The sequence below is a fragment of the Pangasianodon hypophthalmus genome, chromosome 29 (assembly GCF_027358585.1).
Source record: "Pangasianodon hypophthalmus isolate fPanHyp1 chromosome 29, fPanHyp1.pri, whole genome shotgun sequence".
NCBI classification, from domain to species: domain Eukaryota; kingdom Metazoa; phylum Chordata; class Actinopteri; order Siluriformes; family Pangasiidae; genus Pangasianodon; species Pangasianodon hypophthalmus.
Genome location: NC_069738.1, coordinates 14,690,736 through 14,706,815, shown reverse-complemented (window position 1 = coordinate 14,706,815; position 16,080 = coordinate 14,690,736). Strand labels below are relative to the sequence as shown.

The 16,080-nt window shown below is 37.5% G+C and overlaps 1 protein-coding gene across 8 annotated transcripts in view; it reads left to right on the top strand.

The window, feature by feature from the left end:
* Positions 1-1,811: 1,811 nt before the first annotated feature.
* The window catches only part of igf2bp3 (insulin-like growth factor 2 mRNA binding protein 3), a 29,460-nt gene continuing 15,191 nt past the window's right edge, over positions 1,812-16,080 (top strand). For 3 of the 8 annotated variants that reach the window (XM_034301599.2, XM_034301598.2, XM_034301597.2), the window contains exons 1-4: positions 1,824-2,620; positions 3,577-3,637; positions 9,365-9,413; positions 15,999-16,050. In XM_034301599.2, the coding sequence (XP_034157490.1) occupies positions 2,446-2,620; positions 3,577-3,637; positions 9,365-9,413; positions 15,999-16,050 (337 nt within the window). In that variant the 5' untranslated portion in view covers positions 1,824-2,445. Of the gene's footprint in view, positions 2,621-2,789; positions 3,049-3,105; positions 3,446-3,576; positions 3,638-9,364; positions 9,414-15,998; positions 16,051-16,080 lie in introns of those variants that run through there. The other 5 variants (XM_053231399.1, XM_053231401.1, XM_034301600.2 and 2 more) reach the window with 5 other exon arrangements.

The window sequence follows — 16,080 nt, the reverse complement described above, 5'->3', positions numbered from 1 at the left end:
AGAAGACCTGGTTGTGATATCTCCTACTAAACAGATCCTACAGTAGAACCTGGACATTCTGGAGCAGTGATGTCAGATTTGGGCTTTGGCAGTAAACCTGAACAAAACTAAAGTTATGATATTCCAAAAACTTTGCAGATCTCTGTGAACAAAATATAAATGTGTATTAGGAAGAAAAGAAATTAATCACTCTTTCAGTTATAATTATTTAGTCACTTATTTAGGTATTTAGGTGTTTCCCAAGTGGTGAATTAACTGAGAGATTTCAGTACCATACAATGCTTTTTTGTGGTGATTCCAATTAGAATTTAGAGGTAAAAAATTGTTTCTGCTTCCTAAAAGTGTATAGGAATACAACAGACAATGTGTAATAATACAGATATAAAATGTCAACCAAATTTTGGAAGCATCTTTAAAATAGAGACCCCTACACTTCATTATAATGCTAAGACCTAAGTAAAAACAGCAGCCCTCTCACTCAACTGATCCTGAGCCATTCTTTAACTGAAAACACCACTGTTCACTATGCTCACTAACACCTCAGTGTCAGGACCAGAACAAAACAACAGACTCAGTCAGAAGCATCCAAATTAAGACACAGCAATAATACATCACCTAAACTGAGAGAAAATGCAGTGCTGTTAGGTGCTGATGCAATGGCACACTACCTAAGCATAGGGATAGGTAGTGACTGTAACACTGGCTGGCTATAGAGATTAGCAGAAACACACAATCCTGCCTGCAGGATGGATATGCCAGCAAATCACACCTAAAACAAAATTGCACTTCCAAGTGAAGGCTCAAAATTCACTGAAGAACAGCTGAAGAATTCTTCAGTGAACTTACCACTAAATATGTTGAATTTAACGACCAAATATTCACAAATACTGAAAGAAATGACATTAGATTTTAGCAGTGTGCAAGGTGAGCTGTGGTCTTCGCCTGTGAGCAGATCCAACATTCCACTTATGCAGGCCTTAAAATGTTCTAATTCTTATTATATTACTATTCACATGCGTTTAACCTGAGCTTTGGTAATACAAATGTGCATTTATTATAAAGCAATTAGAAATATTTATAATCGTGTTCTGTTTATGTATGAAAGCGTCCTGTGGAATTGTTCACTGCTCCTATGGACCGCCGAGCTCCATTTTTTCTTCCCAGTTTCTTTTAGGAAGTGATTAGTCTTATGTCTTAAAGCAGCAGCATGGCTCATTGTGAGCATACAGGGCTGTTCTAGCGCTCTTACAGTCTCCCATGTTGGAAAAACATCACGTTCCTTACAGGCTACAAACGTGCAGCGGGAGAGTATACGGTTTTCACTGAAACCATTAAACTTTTAAACAATTAAACGATACAGTTGCAACAAATTACAACTATTTGTATAAAACCTGAAGACACAGCTGCTGTTCCTGTCTACCACACTCATATAACAAGCACACAGGATACAAACATAGGCCAAGGAGCAAGGGTTAGTCTTACTACGTGTGTGGTAGTATGTTTCACTCCATGCATTTGAGGAAGAGTCAAAAGTGTAAACTGTGTGTATTAATATACTATTTTAACTGTGTAAAATGTTAACATGATATAATAAAGGCGAGTAAAGTAAATGGCGTTTAGAGCCCCATCATGCAGGATGTGTTTTATGAATGTCAGTCCCTCCCCCTCTGCCCCTATACGGCAGGCCTCCATAGGTTTGTCCCCCCGCCCTTCCCGTTGTGTAGTGTGTAGCGGGCGCGCGCCACGCCGCTTTACTACATCACTGACAGCCAATCACAAGCCAGGAAAAAAAAGTTCGCCGAAAGGAATACTACGGGAGTCCGCACGGAATCCCTCAGTCCACACATCCAGGTTTTACCTCAAATCCAATATCTCTTTCACTATCCAGTCTCTATCCATACTCCAGTCTTTCTCCTGTGCCATCCTTCCACAAGTCCTGCACTTATCCTAATTGATCAAGCGGCCCTCCTTACTCACGTGCGGCGTTGATTTGCAGTTTGAACACGTGGCTCACTAAAAAAACGGAATAACCGTGGGTTTTTGGTCCCATTGTCTTCCCTCGGTTTTGTTTGGAGGCGGCGCCTGCATTAACGTGTGACTTTTTTTTCCCCCAGTCGCATTGGTTAAGAACTTCGGGCAAAGATACACACAAAAAAGTAGTTTTTTTTTTTGTTTGTTTTTTTGAAGTCTGAGAACGAGAGAGGGAGGACATGCAATAAGATCCTGGAGGCAGCCAGTGCGCAGTTCCTGTCCGTCATAATTCTCTTCTATCTATCCAGGCAGCTTTGGAGCGAGTGAGGAGAACACGCCCGCTCCGGCTGATAGACAGGACAGCGCGCCGCTCTCTCCCAGCACTGGCCGTCCGAGGGACGCGATTAACAAGGGCTGCTCTTTTGCAAACGCGGTCGCTCTTTCTTTCTGCTCTTTCTCTGACCGTGCAGCAACATGAACAAGCTATACATCGGTAACGTAAGCGAGCAGACGAGCGCGCTCGACTTGGAAACTATCTTTGAGCAGTGGAAGATACCGTTCAGCGCGCCCTTTTTAGTCAAAAGTGGCTACGCGTTCGTGGACTGCCCCGACGAAAAGATCGCGATGAAGGCCATTGACACACTTTCAGGTGAGAATGGAGACTAATTTTAATTTTGGCATTTTGTATCCCTCTAATATGTGCACACTCGCACAAGGCGTGTTAGGCGCTTTGCGGCTGAAATGCTGTGTGAGGGAGTGATGGTGTCTGGGGAAGTGTGTGTCCATTTGACCGGTTGGTTTTTTTTTTTAAACCGCAGGTTTTCCGCGCCGAGGACACAAAGTGGCCAGTCTCTGCTCGAATAGGCCACATACCGCCTTTCAATGAAAAGCGCTCCGTTCTGTGAACAGGCTATACACACAGTCAGATGAGTGTAAAATCAGTTTCAATTCAAACTCTTGGCAAATCCGTTTCGCTGTGTGTATTTTGAATGCTCTAACTCGAGCAAGTCGTGTTCACCCTCTCTTCGCGTTCATATAGGCCTATTTTCCTTGGTACTTGAAGTAATTTCGGATATTGTGAGTATTACAAACTATCTTGTTTGGGTTATAAACCCAGCTTCCATTGTTAGAACTGCGTTCACTTTGTCGCAGGCATGAACGCTGACCCGCCAGGTGTGGGGCTGGTGGCCTGGAGTCTGTTCCGAAGGTTCCTCTGATTAACACTAAACATTTTAAGACGTCATCACATATACGCCAACCATTAATTAGCTTTTGTGTGTTAATGTGTATAGAGTTTGTAAGAGTGGAGTGTAGTTTCCGTCCTGCTCTCCTGAGTGAGGGAGTTTCTCGCTGTGCTCGGCTGAGGCCTGCTCGTGGTGCAGGGGGCAACTCTGTCTTCCATGTTTAACCTCCAGGAACTAGCGAGGATCTCTCTCTCCTTTTATCATTTAGCAAATGAATTTTCATTTACGATGTAAATGTCATTCATTTTAAGTAATTTCCATTATACGTAAAATAAAAAACATCATTTTAAAAATATCTTCACGGTTGCAAGCCATTAAAATTGAGTCTTTTGACTAATAAAATGTAATTTATTTTTTCCAGGAAAAGTAGAACTTCACGGAAAACTTCTAGAGGTAGAGCATTCAGTCCCCAAGCGTCAAAGGTAATTGAAATTCACCACTTTAACACTAATCCTAACCTAGCTTTCTCTCGTAATAGAAAATTGCGTTCATGGTCTTAAATATTGGTTCTGGTTAAATTATTTAGTAGCGTGGATATGGTAACTAGTTTCAGTGTTCTCACAAATAAGTTGCTTTGTGTCCTCAAATTGATTTCAACTTGTGTATTTCGGAATGGACACCACAATGAGCGAGAAATGTGTGTATGGGCCTATTTAACCTTAAACCTTCTATTTTTGCGCCTTAAACAAACACGTACAAATGCACGGCTATGTTCTTTCAATAAACAACTCACTCCAAGCCGTCGGCAAAGGCCGCAAGAAATCCTGCACTTGAGCACGTTAGCTCACAAGGCCACGCTTTTTACTGTGGTGACCATTTGAGAAGGAACTGCTTTTTCCTCGTGTCCCCTGTCGCTTCCGCTTGTGTTTGCTCATGCGCGGTGTGTGAACTCCCCACAGCGCCCAGACACAGAAGGGTTCGAGGCCTAGTTACAAAAAGCAGCTTTAGCTTAGGCAGGGTCTGCCATTGCATTTCCGCGTACTTTGAAAAAAGCACTGCTGTTCAGTTTAACAGTAACTTACTTGAGCATGTGTGTAACAGAAATGCCAGCTTTTCACTCGCTCTGAATTTGAACGAAGCACGTAACAGAATTGTCTTCACGTTAGGGGAGTTGGTTTTCAAACTACAAGCAATTGGACAAAAATATTTATTTTGATAAGACTGATTTTAGTCCTACTACGTTCACAAATCGGCTGCGTAATGGTGCTAAAACGATTTACGTATTTACAAAATGTACCTGGGGTGAAATGTTTTGTGAAATCCGTACGAAAGCTAAAGAGCCTTCAGTGAAAGCTTGTAGTCTTAAAATGGCGAGTCTGAGGAGATCTGGGTACAATTAAATCTGGCCACACCCTCAAAAATGTCCCCTTTATTTTGCTCGTATGGCTGAATAGGTTTTTTGTGTAGGTGAGCACAGACGATGGACTGTTTTCGTAGGTGTTTAATGTTGATTGTTGTAATTATTGCTACAACTTATTAAAAGGTAACTTAAAACAGCTTAAAGTGCTATTATCTAACTGACGTATTTTTATTTTTTTTTAATTTTAGGTGAAATTTCAGGTTGTAGTGATATTTAGACTGAGTGATGTTAAAGTATACTGAGTATATACAGGCTAATGTGTGTGTTAGAGGTCATGTATGTAAAAGTGGATTTGGATCGTGACCTAGTATGAACAAAGTACAGCGAGGTGAACGCTGGGAAATCTGCTGCATTCCACCCAGGGAGAGACGATTTCCCAGTCTGCCGCACGTGCTCGCAGTCATGACGCAGCACATGAGTCTTTGTGTGCGCCTTGGCTGTGATTTGTATTCTTTTAGTGTGTAGTAGGCGTGTGGATAGCTTCAAAATTTTAAATTACCTTCTTGCCTTTTTTTTCTACATGTATTTTAAAGAAAGAAATCTTATTAGAATGGTCACAATGGTTTTGGAAAGGGGTGGTACTGGAGTCAGTAATTAATTTGAGTAGAGTTCATAATTCAGCCTGGAGTGTGTGTTGAGTCTGCGTAAGCTGTGATATTCTTTGGAACTTCACTACTGTGGGAGTTTTGTCCCCTTTCTTTGGGTCCTCCTGGGTGGCTGAAATGGCTGTTTTCTGTGATCTTGTACTGTGTGTTTGTGTGTGGTTGGGGAGTTGGGGGCAAGGTAGGAAAGGCTTCTAAAGTAGATCCAGATCCTTGCAAAAAAAAAAGCTATCTTTGTGTAGGCAAAAATTTCATTAGAAACATGTCTACTAATGAAATTGCAAGACATGGTCAACGTCTTTGTATAGTTGTGAAAGTTGCTGCTGTGTCAGTGTTTTTGTTTTCGGTAGTGCACTGGCTGAGTTATTTTTATTTATTTATTTTTTTCTTTATTTTTATTTTTTAAAATTTTTATTTATTTATTTTTTAAAGCTACATTTAAGATTCTAAGAAGTCTCTTCAGTGCATGTTGGAGGGAAGGTATGTAGGATTTCCTATGATGAGCCGTTTAAAGCTAAAACTGAATGATGGCCAAACATGGATCATATTCTCTTATGGATCATAAATTTAATTTAGATTTTTCCTCCAAATCATAATGTCTGCACATACTTTTCTGTGATGACTGACTTCAAAAGAGTCATATTTAATTTTAATGTAACCTTATTTTGGTTTTATTTGTTGCTCTTAATAGTGTAATTAGGTTATGTGTATTTTATTGTACCGCTTTTTGAGTTTTGGAATTTGCTGTGCAGAAATAAGTGTGTATTTATGGTGTATTTCATAACAATACATACATACCAACTCACTTTTGTGTGGGAAAATATGACAAGTCAAATTGGGTCATTTTAATCTTTTTAGACGGTAATTGTTGGTGCAAAGTGGAAAGTGTATGGTTTATTATTATTAAAATTCATTATTTTGGGAGGGGTAGTGTTGCTGTTAAGTGTATCATGTAAGCCAGTCCTCTAGTTGAGTGTCTTGTTCATGTGGGTTATGAATCACAAGGCTACACAGTTTTTTTTGTTTGTTTTAGTTTTGGAAATTTTTAGTAGTTTTTAACATAAGGGAATTGCTGTTATGCTGGGTGACTTCTTGTACTCACATGTATGATAGTGAAGAAAGGCCACTAAATTTAAAATACAGTCTTTTATAGTTATAGGTACATATCTTCAAAACACACACACAGTTAATTCATGTCTGTAGGCTAACCTGTCACTATAGTAACCATACTCCAGCCCCGGGCAGAAGGGGGCTCTGTTGGCCTGAAATGGGGCACTGACAACTCGCCCATCCCCTACACACACACACACACACACACACACACACATACTTTCTCCACACTTACTCCTATAAGTTAATACACCAGAGAAGAATGGTCCATAAGGCATTCCCACTGTAATGCGGATCAGAGCTGGAAAAAACCTCATTCCTACTAGTTTTGTAGAAGAGGAAAATTTTTTTTTGGAAAGATTTAAATGGAAGCATAGCTTGTGTGCTGGCGGATATTTAGGGTCTGGATTATAGAAAGGTCCTTGCAAAAATTCTCAGTGTTTATGGTGTAATTTTAGAGGGTTTGGAAGTGTGCAGTTATTTTTAAGACTGTTATCAGGGGCAGTGTTTTATAATGATCAGTTACAGTGCCACACATTTCAGATGAACGAGTAGCACTGGCGCTCATAATCTGGACCAAGTACACACTGCATTGTAATGGGTCTTTATCTATATAATGAATGCATCATCAATAGGATTCCTCTCCCAATCATACACCCCTTCATATGAAAAGAAAAGTAGTGTTTAATTGTGCAATCTCTTATAGCACAGATCTTTGATAAAATAAATTAATTCAGTTTATTCCTTTGTGAGGGTAGGTGTAATAGAAAATACGAATCCACTAACTAAACATAACAGGAAATATAGGTGTCAGAGATGGATTTTTTCAACTATGCAGTTGAAACAGAAACTAATTTTCTAGAGATAATATACATATAGGAAAAGTCATTTATCATTTTGGCATTTTGAACTAATTCAACTATGCTTTTTTTTTTTTTTTTTTTTTTTTTAAAAAAAAAAAAAACAAGAAAAGGGTTACTCTCTGCCCAATATGCTAATAAACTGAGTGTGTCTGCTAGTGTGCATTCTGACAAAAAAGGTTCACACAGCTAGAAAAATCAAAAGCATTTCCACTGCAATTGTATAAACACACATTCAGTTTCTTTCTAACATCTGGCCAGGACCAATGAGCCTTTAGGGTAACTCTGGCTTTTTTAGACTTCTCTTGATACACTTCATTAATGGACACACTCCTGGACAAACTAGGAAGTTTTTTTAAAAAAAAAAAAAAGCTGTTAATGACAGTTAGCTGGTTCACTTATCTTCCCTGACATTTATTACAATTGTTCAAATTCTCTTATATTCTCTGTGGTGTGTTTTCATAAGAAATGCACAGAAACTGTGTGTTTGAGTCAGGTTTCATTTGTACCCTATTTTGTGAACAATGCTCTGTATGCATTTAGCAAATATAGATGGAAATGTGCAAACACACATGGCGTTTGAACTTTGTAGTAATGTGACACTGACAGTTTCAGGCTGTCGAAATGTACACATTTATGGAACCAGAGCCCGAGATACCAGACACAACAGGGAAAACACTCTAGCCCAAAGCAGGAGACCGTGCCATGCAAACAGTACTTTAAATAAAAATTCACCCTGTTAACAATTTTACGTAAAAATGTGGCTAAATTTACATTTTTCAATGTCTGCACTGTAATGGCTCTGCCCAAACCTTTACAAAAGCTCATGAATCAAAATGCTAATTTTGTCACCCTGTTAGAGATTTTTTGTCTTAAACCTTTGTGATGTTAAACTGTTTGTGGACTTAGCTGGCCACCTACATGGTTTTATTTTACTGGAATAATTTGTACTTTTTAGAAGTTTGTGTTTGTTGAGTTTAAACTTTATCTTGCTAGGCTGGTTGTTCAAATTTACAGTAGAGGCCTTACAAGGGGGAGTTTAATCTTAAAGCTTACTAGAGATACATTTACAAAATTGTATGAGTTACCCCAATCTACATTAACAGTAATAGCGTGCAGAATACGTTGTGATCATAGTCTGTGTATGGTGAAGCGCAATATGGTGTGGGGTACATAAAGCCTGACAATGTCTGTGATGGAATAACTGTTCATATGCTTCAGGCTTTTATTATAGATCGTCAGGATTACAGCTCTGTATATACAGTATTTCTTTTCAAGTTCAGTGGATTTACACACAGTTGATCTGCAGCATTTGGGCATTGCTATGCTCCCTTGTTATCACTACAGGTGTTGACAACCCACCTTTGTCCTGTTTTGTACAGTAGTGACAGAACTGACCAGATTACATAAAGAGGCTGAAAATATAGAGCTCGCTGTTAAATTATCCTATATTTATTTTTAAAGCATTAAACATTTTATAATAGGATGTATGAGCTAAAAAAAAAAAAAAGGTATATTTTTGATAGGTCTGCCTTCAGATTGATCAGATGGCTGTTTTCAAATGCAAATTGTCTTAAAATATGTCTGAGTATATTTATATTTGACAAGCTGGTGTATTTTAATGTTAGTAAAGTCTTCATAGTATTTGAATTTTTTTTTTTTTTAATTTGTGTATTTGTGAGTGAGGCGAGACACAAATGTTTAGACAAAAACTTGGCCTAGGTCGTCCATTCATGTGCTATTTTATACCCACTGATACAGTGTGCTTCACATGAATCCCTCTTACAGCTTTTCATAAACATACACCTTTATTTTATCAGGTCAGTAAGTAAAATGCTTTGAATAATGCCTTAAAACTATTTTTAAATAAACACTGAGCTTTAATGACATCAGACTGTTTTATACAATTTAATTACATTTAGGTTTATTTAATTATCTACAGTGTTACAAAACTAAATACATTTTTCTAGACCTGTTCAGAACTTTGAATCTAATTGGAACCATTTAGATGTTAAAGTTTGAATATTATTATTATTTGATCATGGCTTGCTCTTTTTCCTTAAGTTGCTCTAAAGGATTTGTTTATAAAATCATATCATGACACAAGCTGTTTCTTGGTCATTCTTTTGAGGAGTAAATGTGCTTGCTGTGACATGGTAATGTCAATATTTCCCTCTGAATTTACGTGTTGTATTCTCTTTTAAATTCCTCTCTCAGGAGCTGTAAACTGCAGATCAGGAATATCCCACCACACATGCAATGGGAGGTGAGTGTACGTTTAAGTCGAGCAAAGTTGGCAATATGATGAACTTTGATCAAAAACCAGATAAATTCACTCACTGGATTGATCTCAGATCTGTTTGGGTGTGGACTAATCTTTAAATGCTCTCACTTTGTGGACCTCCTCTGTCCAAGACTCACGCTATACCGTTCAGATTAATGAAAGGTTTAGATTATGACTGGCCATTTTGCATTAAAAGGGGATAAATTCTGGTACACAGACATTTGGATTTTGATCACTTGCATATTAATTTCACTACACTACAGTATAGGGCTGGGCGATATGGACAAAATCATATCATGATATGGATACGTTCATATCTTGAAATGGTATCACAATATATTACTTTTATAAAAATCATGCAAAAAATTGTCTATACAAAATAACTGCATGCATTCATGACTGATTTGTGGCAAACCTTGCAAACCTTACAAATGACTGTTTTCTAGTTTAGTGTCTGTTATACCCAAACCACATCCAAATAACAGAAGTACCTACCTTCTTAGGGACAAGTTCCTCATCTTTTGTCAGACTGATGCCTGTTCTGTGTTGGGATGTTGCAGGGAGTTTCTCTCTGTCATGCTCTTCCATGCTTGTTTTTGTTACAGCAAACCGTTAGTAGCTCCAACATTAGTGACTTAAATCAGCTGCCAATGGCGATACATGAAAAAATATAATTCTCTCTCTCTCTGTATGTGTGTGTGTGTGTGTGTGTGTGTGTGTGTGTGTGTATAATATATATATATATAATCGCACAGCCCTACTACAGTTTGTGATTTGTTCACGATCTGTAATATTACACATTCAGAAGCCACTTCCATTCAGTTCCATTCCATCTACACAGTTCTCAGTTTTTGCAATCTAGATTAAAGTGTTTGCTTTTTGTTCTTGGTTTTAACAGGTATATCAATACCTGTGGCATGTTTTTGCTTCCGTGTATGAAGTAGTGCATAATTTTTATTGAGAAATTCATTATGGTCTGCTCTGAAAATATTTAGGTATTTCAAAATACTGGTGACCAGCAGCCTTTCTTGCAGCAAGTGACCACACTGGCTAATTAGTGCACTGAAATATTATACATAGTTATTGCTGTAGACTTAGTAAGGCTAAAGCTTTGTTATACATTCAGTTTTTTTTAATATAATGAGCCAAGCCATGTGTCCAAGCCATTTTTAACCTTCCATTTCAGTGGCTATTTGTGAATCTGAAGTGAAGTTCCCAAATGCACTATTGTGGTTATAATCATAGCCAAGCACAATGATACACTTTAACTTTTCTTGCTATAGATTGTTGATGGCTGACAGTAGTGAAATTCTGGATTAATTTAAGACATGGTGCTATATTTAATCTTATTCAGGCTTACATTCAAACAGACAATTTTGATTCTTGACAACACAAGCTGTGGCATTAATATCACTGTTTCCCAATTCTGCTCCAATACACTGCTCACAGCACATCTTCCTCAACCCTTAAGCTAAATAAGTAGATGTTCCTGGTGGGATGTTTGGCCAAAATTTCTCTTGTAAAGTTTTTATTTACACAGTTCCTTTTGCAGTGAAAACGAGGTGAAAAGGAGTAATCCATTTTGTTTGCTATATAAGTACTGATAAATTATGATTTAGATTTACTTCTATAACAAAGCACTCAGCTGCGTAAATTAATCCAACCCACAGAAGCTAACCCTTAGAGGACCACAGGCTCAGTGTGCTGTCTTTCTTACCCTGTCTTTTCGGTTTTAACTCATGAATGGAGTAACACTAACGCAATGCATCATTCGTCAGACCAGCTTGCATTTTCATATTATTTGTTCTGTGTGTGAAAAGACAATTAAGCATTACAAAATTCTTGTATCCAGATTGTGTCCTGATAAGATTTTAACCATGTGCATTTACACTTGTAGTCAAATATATCTCCAGTTGGCCAGACTGAAATCTGATTGCACTGTTGAGTGTTAATATGCAAATCAGCTAATTACATTAAGAACTTCAGAGGTGGTGTTTTTTTAGAAGATGGTTGCTGCATCAAATAATTTTTTTGCCCAACCCCCCACCCGACATTTTTAGTATCTCTTTTTTCAAAGTTCTGCACTTATTTTATTGGGTCACTTGTGAAATGTGGCTTTCAAAGACCTGTATTTCCACTTGTATTACATGTAGCTAAAATGTATCTCAGACCACTTGAGGTGGTGTGAGATCAGATTTAAATCTGCCTTAAATGCATCTTGTGTGCATTTACAATATTATTTATATTTGGATAATCCCAATCAGATATAATTCTGATACTCATGACACAGTGAAAGTGTTTATGAAGTGTGCAAATAGTGTAGTCGTACTAGTGCAGATTCATCAAAAATGTACGGCGAAAAGTGATTCTTTTTCATTGCTGCAAGTGATTTGGCAGGCAACTGTAAATTTTTAGTATCCCATTTTACTCAAAATGCAGCCAGGTTTTTGTGAGAAATACTATTACTTATGTCCAGTAAACTCACTACTTCATTTGATCACCAGCAGAAATCACCAGAGATGAGAGTAATGCACACACTTCTGACTGCCTTGAGATATTTGTGTATTTATTGAATATCTAAAAGATTTGAGCAGATGAAGCAATCTAAATACCTGCTTTATACTCGTTTGTATTTTATATCAATTGAGTTCAAGTAGATGGTTTTAGAATTTATAAATTTATTTCTACATTTTTGTATTTTCAGCCTATAAGCCCTAAATTTTCATAAAAATGATCCTTCATAAATAGATTAAAGTGCAGACAATTACTGAAATGGGAAGTAATTTTGGATGTCCTATAAAACATTAGTGTGGCTGCCTGGAGTTAGAAAGTTATAGCTCTAGAAATAAAGGTAGTAAAATATGCTTTAAAACGGGGGCTATGCCTCTAATGAATATTTTATACCAAGCTGACGAATCACTTCCTGGTCCACTATTATTACAAATAGCTCAGTTTTTAAGAGGAAAGTGTCAAACATCAACACTAGCTGTATCTTCCATCCATACGTCGTGTGATACAATTGTCATTGAAGTGAACACCATCCCCCCCCCCCCCCCCAAATAAATATCTTCATTAAGAAGATATCTAAATGATTTGATTCTTCCACTAGGCCCTTTGGCTGCTGGTGCATAACCTAAATGCAGCATATGTCCACCATGTTGACTTACCTTGGAAGTGGAAAGTCTGAGCTTGGAATGAATTCATTTTTGGCCTCCATTAAAGCTGCAAAGTGGGGGGGGGAAGACATGGACACCTCCATGTTTGTCTTTTGTTAGTAAGCTAGCTAGCTGGCTGACTGTGATATTTACCTCCTCACAACAGTGACCTGTATAGTCAGTGTTGCACAAGCAAATACTTGTGTATACAATATACCTCATTTAAAGGTAAGAAGTGCTACTTTGTTTACTGTTCATGCTTTGAGCAGCCATTTTGATTTGACATCACTTGCTGAGCTCTGAGATACCCTGAAAGGAAGAGACCATACTAAGTTTTTGAGTTGAAAGGGGTTTTGGTCTTTGCTTTTTCATGGTTGGAGCCTGGGAGTTACTAGTTATGAACTCTAGTTGAATGCAGCATATTACTTGGTTACAAGATGAAGTTTTATTTTTATTTATTTATTTTTTTAAATAAATACAGCATGTAGGGCAGGACCAGAGTATTGTATTTTGTATTCATCCTTTTCCCATGGTCAGGAGAAAAGTTATTTGTTCAAATAATAGTGCACATCATGCCACTGAAGGAGTATGTTTAATAGACAAAGCAGTCTTTATTTATTTATTTATTAAGTTTACAAGTTTACAAAGGTTATTCCAGTTGAATTATGAGGCATATACTAGGTAATATATAGACCTAATGTCAATGCTTTGGAATTAATGAAATTTAGAAAAAATGATAATTAGGTTAATTGAGTATTTGTACAATCAGAACTGGATAAAATGTTTGTTTTAATATTCTGCTGTTGATTATTATAATGGTTGAAGTTAAACATGACAGTGCTTTATTTTAGCTTTATTTACAGTGTATGGAATAATTGCAATTCACACTACTTAATTTAGTTTTTGTGCATATGCCACTAGGATCAGGACTAGTTACTATTAGGAGCGTTGAGATTTTTGATCCCTTGTTACTTAGTCTGTGAGATGAGTTCAGGGTCATGATTTGATTCTATATTCTGTACTTGCCATGTGTGTCCTTTCCAAATGGTTGTTTTGGTGGGGCATATCAAGTCTTTATTTCCATAACAGCCAATGCTGTCCAAGATATGGTATGCAGACTCTTCAAAATCCAATCAACAACGGTCGTCTTTTATTTCAGCGTATGGTTTTTGAAGAGAATAAAGGAATTCAAGCAGAACAATCAAAACAACCCTGTAACGTTTTTCTGCCTAACTAAACTGCTACTCTAAACTGATGACCAGCAGAACTGGTTTGTGGATAAGCAGAGTGCAAATCTGGTACACACTCACAAGATTTCATCTTTTTAATAAGTTTTAAATGGGAAATGCAACTGTAAAATTATAACTGAAGTATATTTACAAAAACTATTTTTGATGTACTGGTTTGTTGATGTCTGTAATTTTAGTAGATGCATACAGAAACATCAGTTTTGTTTTTGTAGAAGGTTGGCTATGAAGTCCAGAGTATTTGACATACTATATTCTCTTGAAGCAAAGAATATATGCACTGTCTGAGCTCTTTTTAACCTTTTTTTGGGGGGTACACATTTACATTTTTGTAGTGCCTTAAGCCTTAAATTTTAGTGATTTGAATTAGGCTTTTGGTAAAATGTTTATAATGAGCAAAGATATTTGTGATACCATCACTAAAGGGAAAGACAGCATTTTCTTGCATTTATTGAAAGCAAAATTAAGCCTTTTAACAGCAAATACTACAGTGGTGCTCTTGCTTGGAACAGTGAAAATGCAGCTTGTTTAGTTTTTCTTTTTTTTTAATGCCTTACTGGGTATAGTATCTTCACTTCATAGTAATGATAAACTTTGAGTTTGTCCTGTTAATAAACATAATCAGTTATTGCACCCTTATTGAAGGGCTGAAATTCGTCTTGTACTAAATGCAAAGCATCAGTGTAGCAGCCTGTCCAGGCATGCAGGAGTGACTACTCGTGCCATAACGGCGAAATGTGTAAATTGGTTATGTGGTGCCAAGATAAGAAAAATGAACATAGTGCTCTTTGACCATCAGAAGCCAGTGGCATCTGTGAAGGTGGTCAAGACTGAGCTCTTTCCCAACATGGTGATTAGGCCTAAACTGTGACTTATAAAATACAGGTTTTACAAAATTCATCATGGTATTTTATCTGTATGTAATTTGGGCCAAACTGTCATTTATATTAGCGTGTATGTTAAGCTACGCAGCCTCTATTGACTTAAATTAATATTGACGTAAATTAATTTGTGAATGTGCAGGTCTATTTATTTTAAACCAGCATGTTATTGCAGAAACCTGACTTTTTGTTACCATACTTTCTAATATTAAACTATCGATTTTAAACCAAGATCTTCAGAACGATGCATTTTGTTTCGGGAATGCAGAGGTTTTGTTGATCTGTTTTAGTGAAGTGCTTGAAGAGAGCAAATATTTAAAGCAATACAATTTTAACTTTTAAATAGGTCAAAAAGAAATAATGCAGTTATTGAATAAACTACCAGTTATTTTCACGTATCGGAATAAGTCAGTGGCCATGCTTAGGGAATTTTAGCCAGCAATGTGATTATTCACGTTTTACAGCATGGGTCTGCGCTTTAGCATTTTGTCCAGGAGCAGTATGTGCTCTTGTTGAGGGCTTGCGCCGTCTGAGTATCTGTATGTGGGATATACTACGGCGTAGCAAAGAGGCCCCTTTTTCACTTCCAGTGTTTAGGCAAGATCAGTCTGGCTTGGATTATAACCCACTGCCCCTGTGCACTCGCAAGGCTCCGCTCTCCATCTGTGTGCTACCCCACCCCCTATACACACAGCATTAGCCAACTATTGAACATGCTTGAATGATTGACGCTCAAGCAGCCAATGGCTGGAGCTCTTTGGTGGCAAAAGAGATTTCCATAGTAAGGCTGGCGTCAGCCAATAAGAGGATGTGAAGAGGAGACCGGAAGTGGGTGTGTAGTGGTGGATGTATAGAGGGGTGAGTGCTTCTAGGCCTGCAGGCACCGCTCCTCCTGCTCATTCTTTCACATAAAACTGTATGCTACTGTACTAAATAGCATACCAATACAGCACACCACTATTTAAAACAAGTGTGCCACAGGTAAGAAATATTCATTGTAAGAGTTGCTCAGTGTTGTGTAAGTGACAGTGTCATTTTGAGTGTGAAACTAAAATGCACCTAAAATTAGTGAGTTATGGACAAGCCTCCAGTCATTTCAGCAACTAATCATTTTCATGTTTCAGACACTTTAGATACTTACAGAGGAGCTGGCCACATTTAACAAAATGATTCAATAATTTGATGTGCTTAATATTATGGGCCAGTTTTTGTCACTCACTTCCTTTTTTCCAGTGTCTAATGCCCGGTTACTCATACATTGTTTTTTCTTGTTTCCTTGTGCAGGTGTTGGATGGATTATTAGCTCAATATGGCACAGTGGAGAGTTGTGAACAAGGTTACTACATTCACAAGACATCTCTATTTA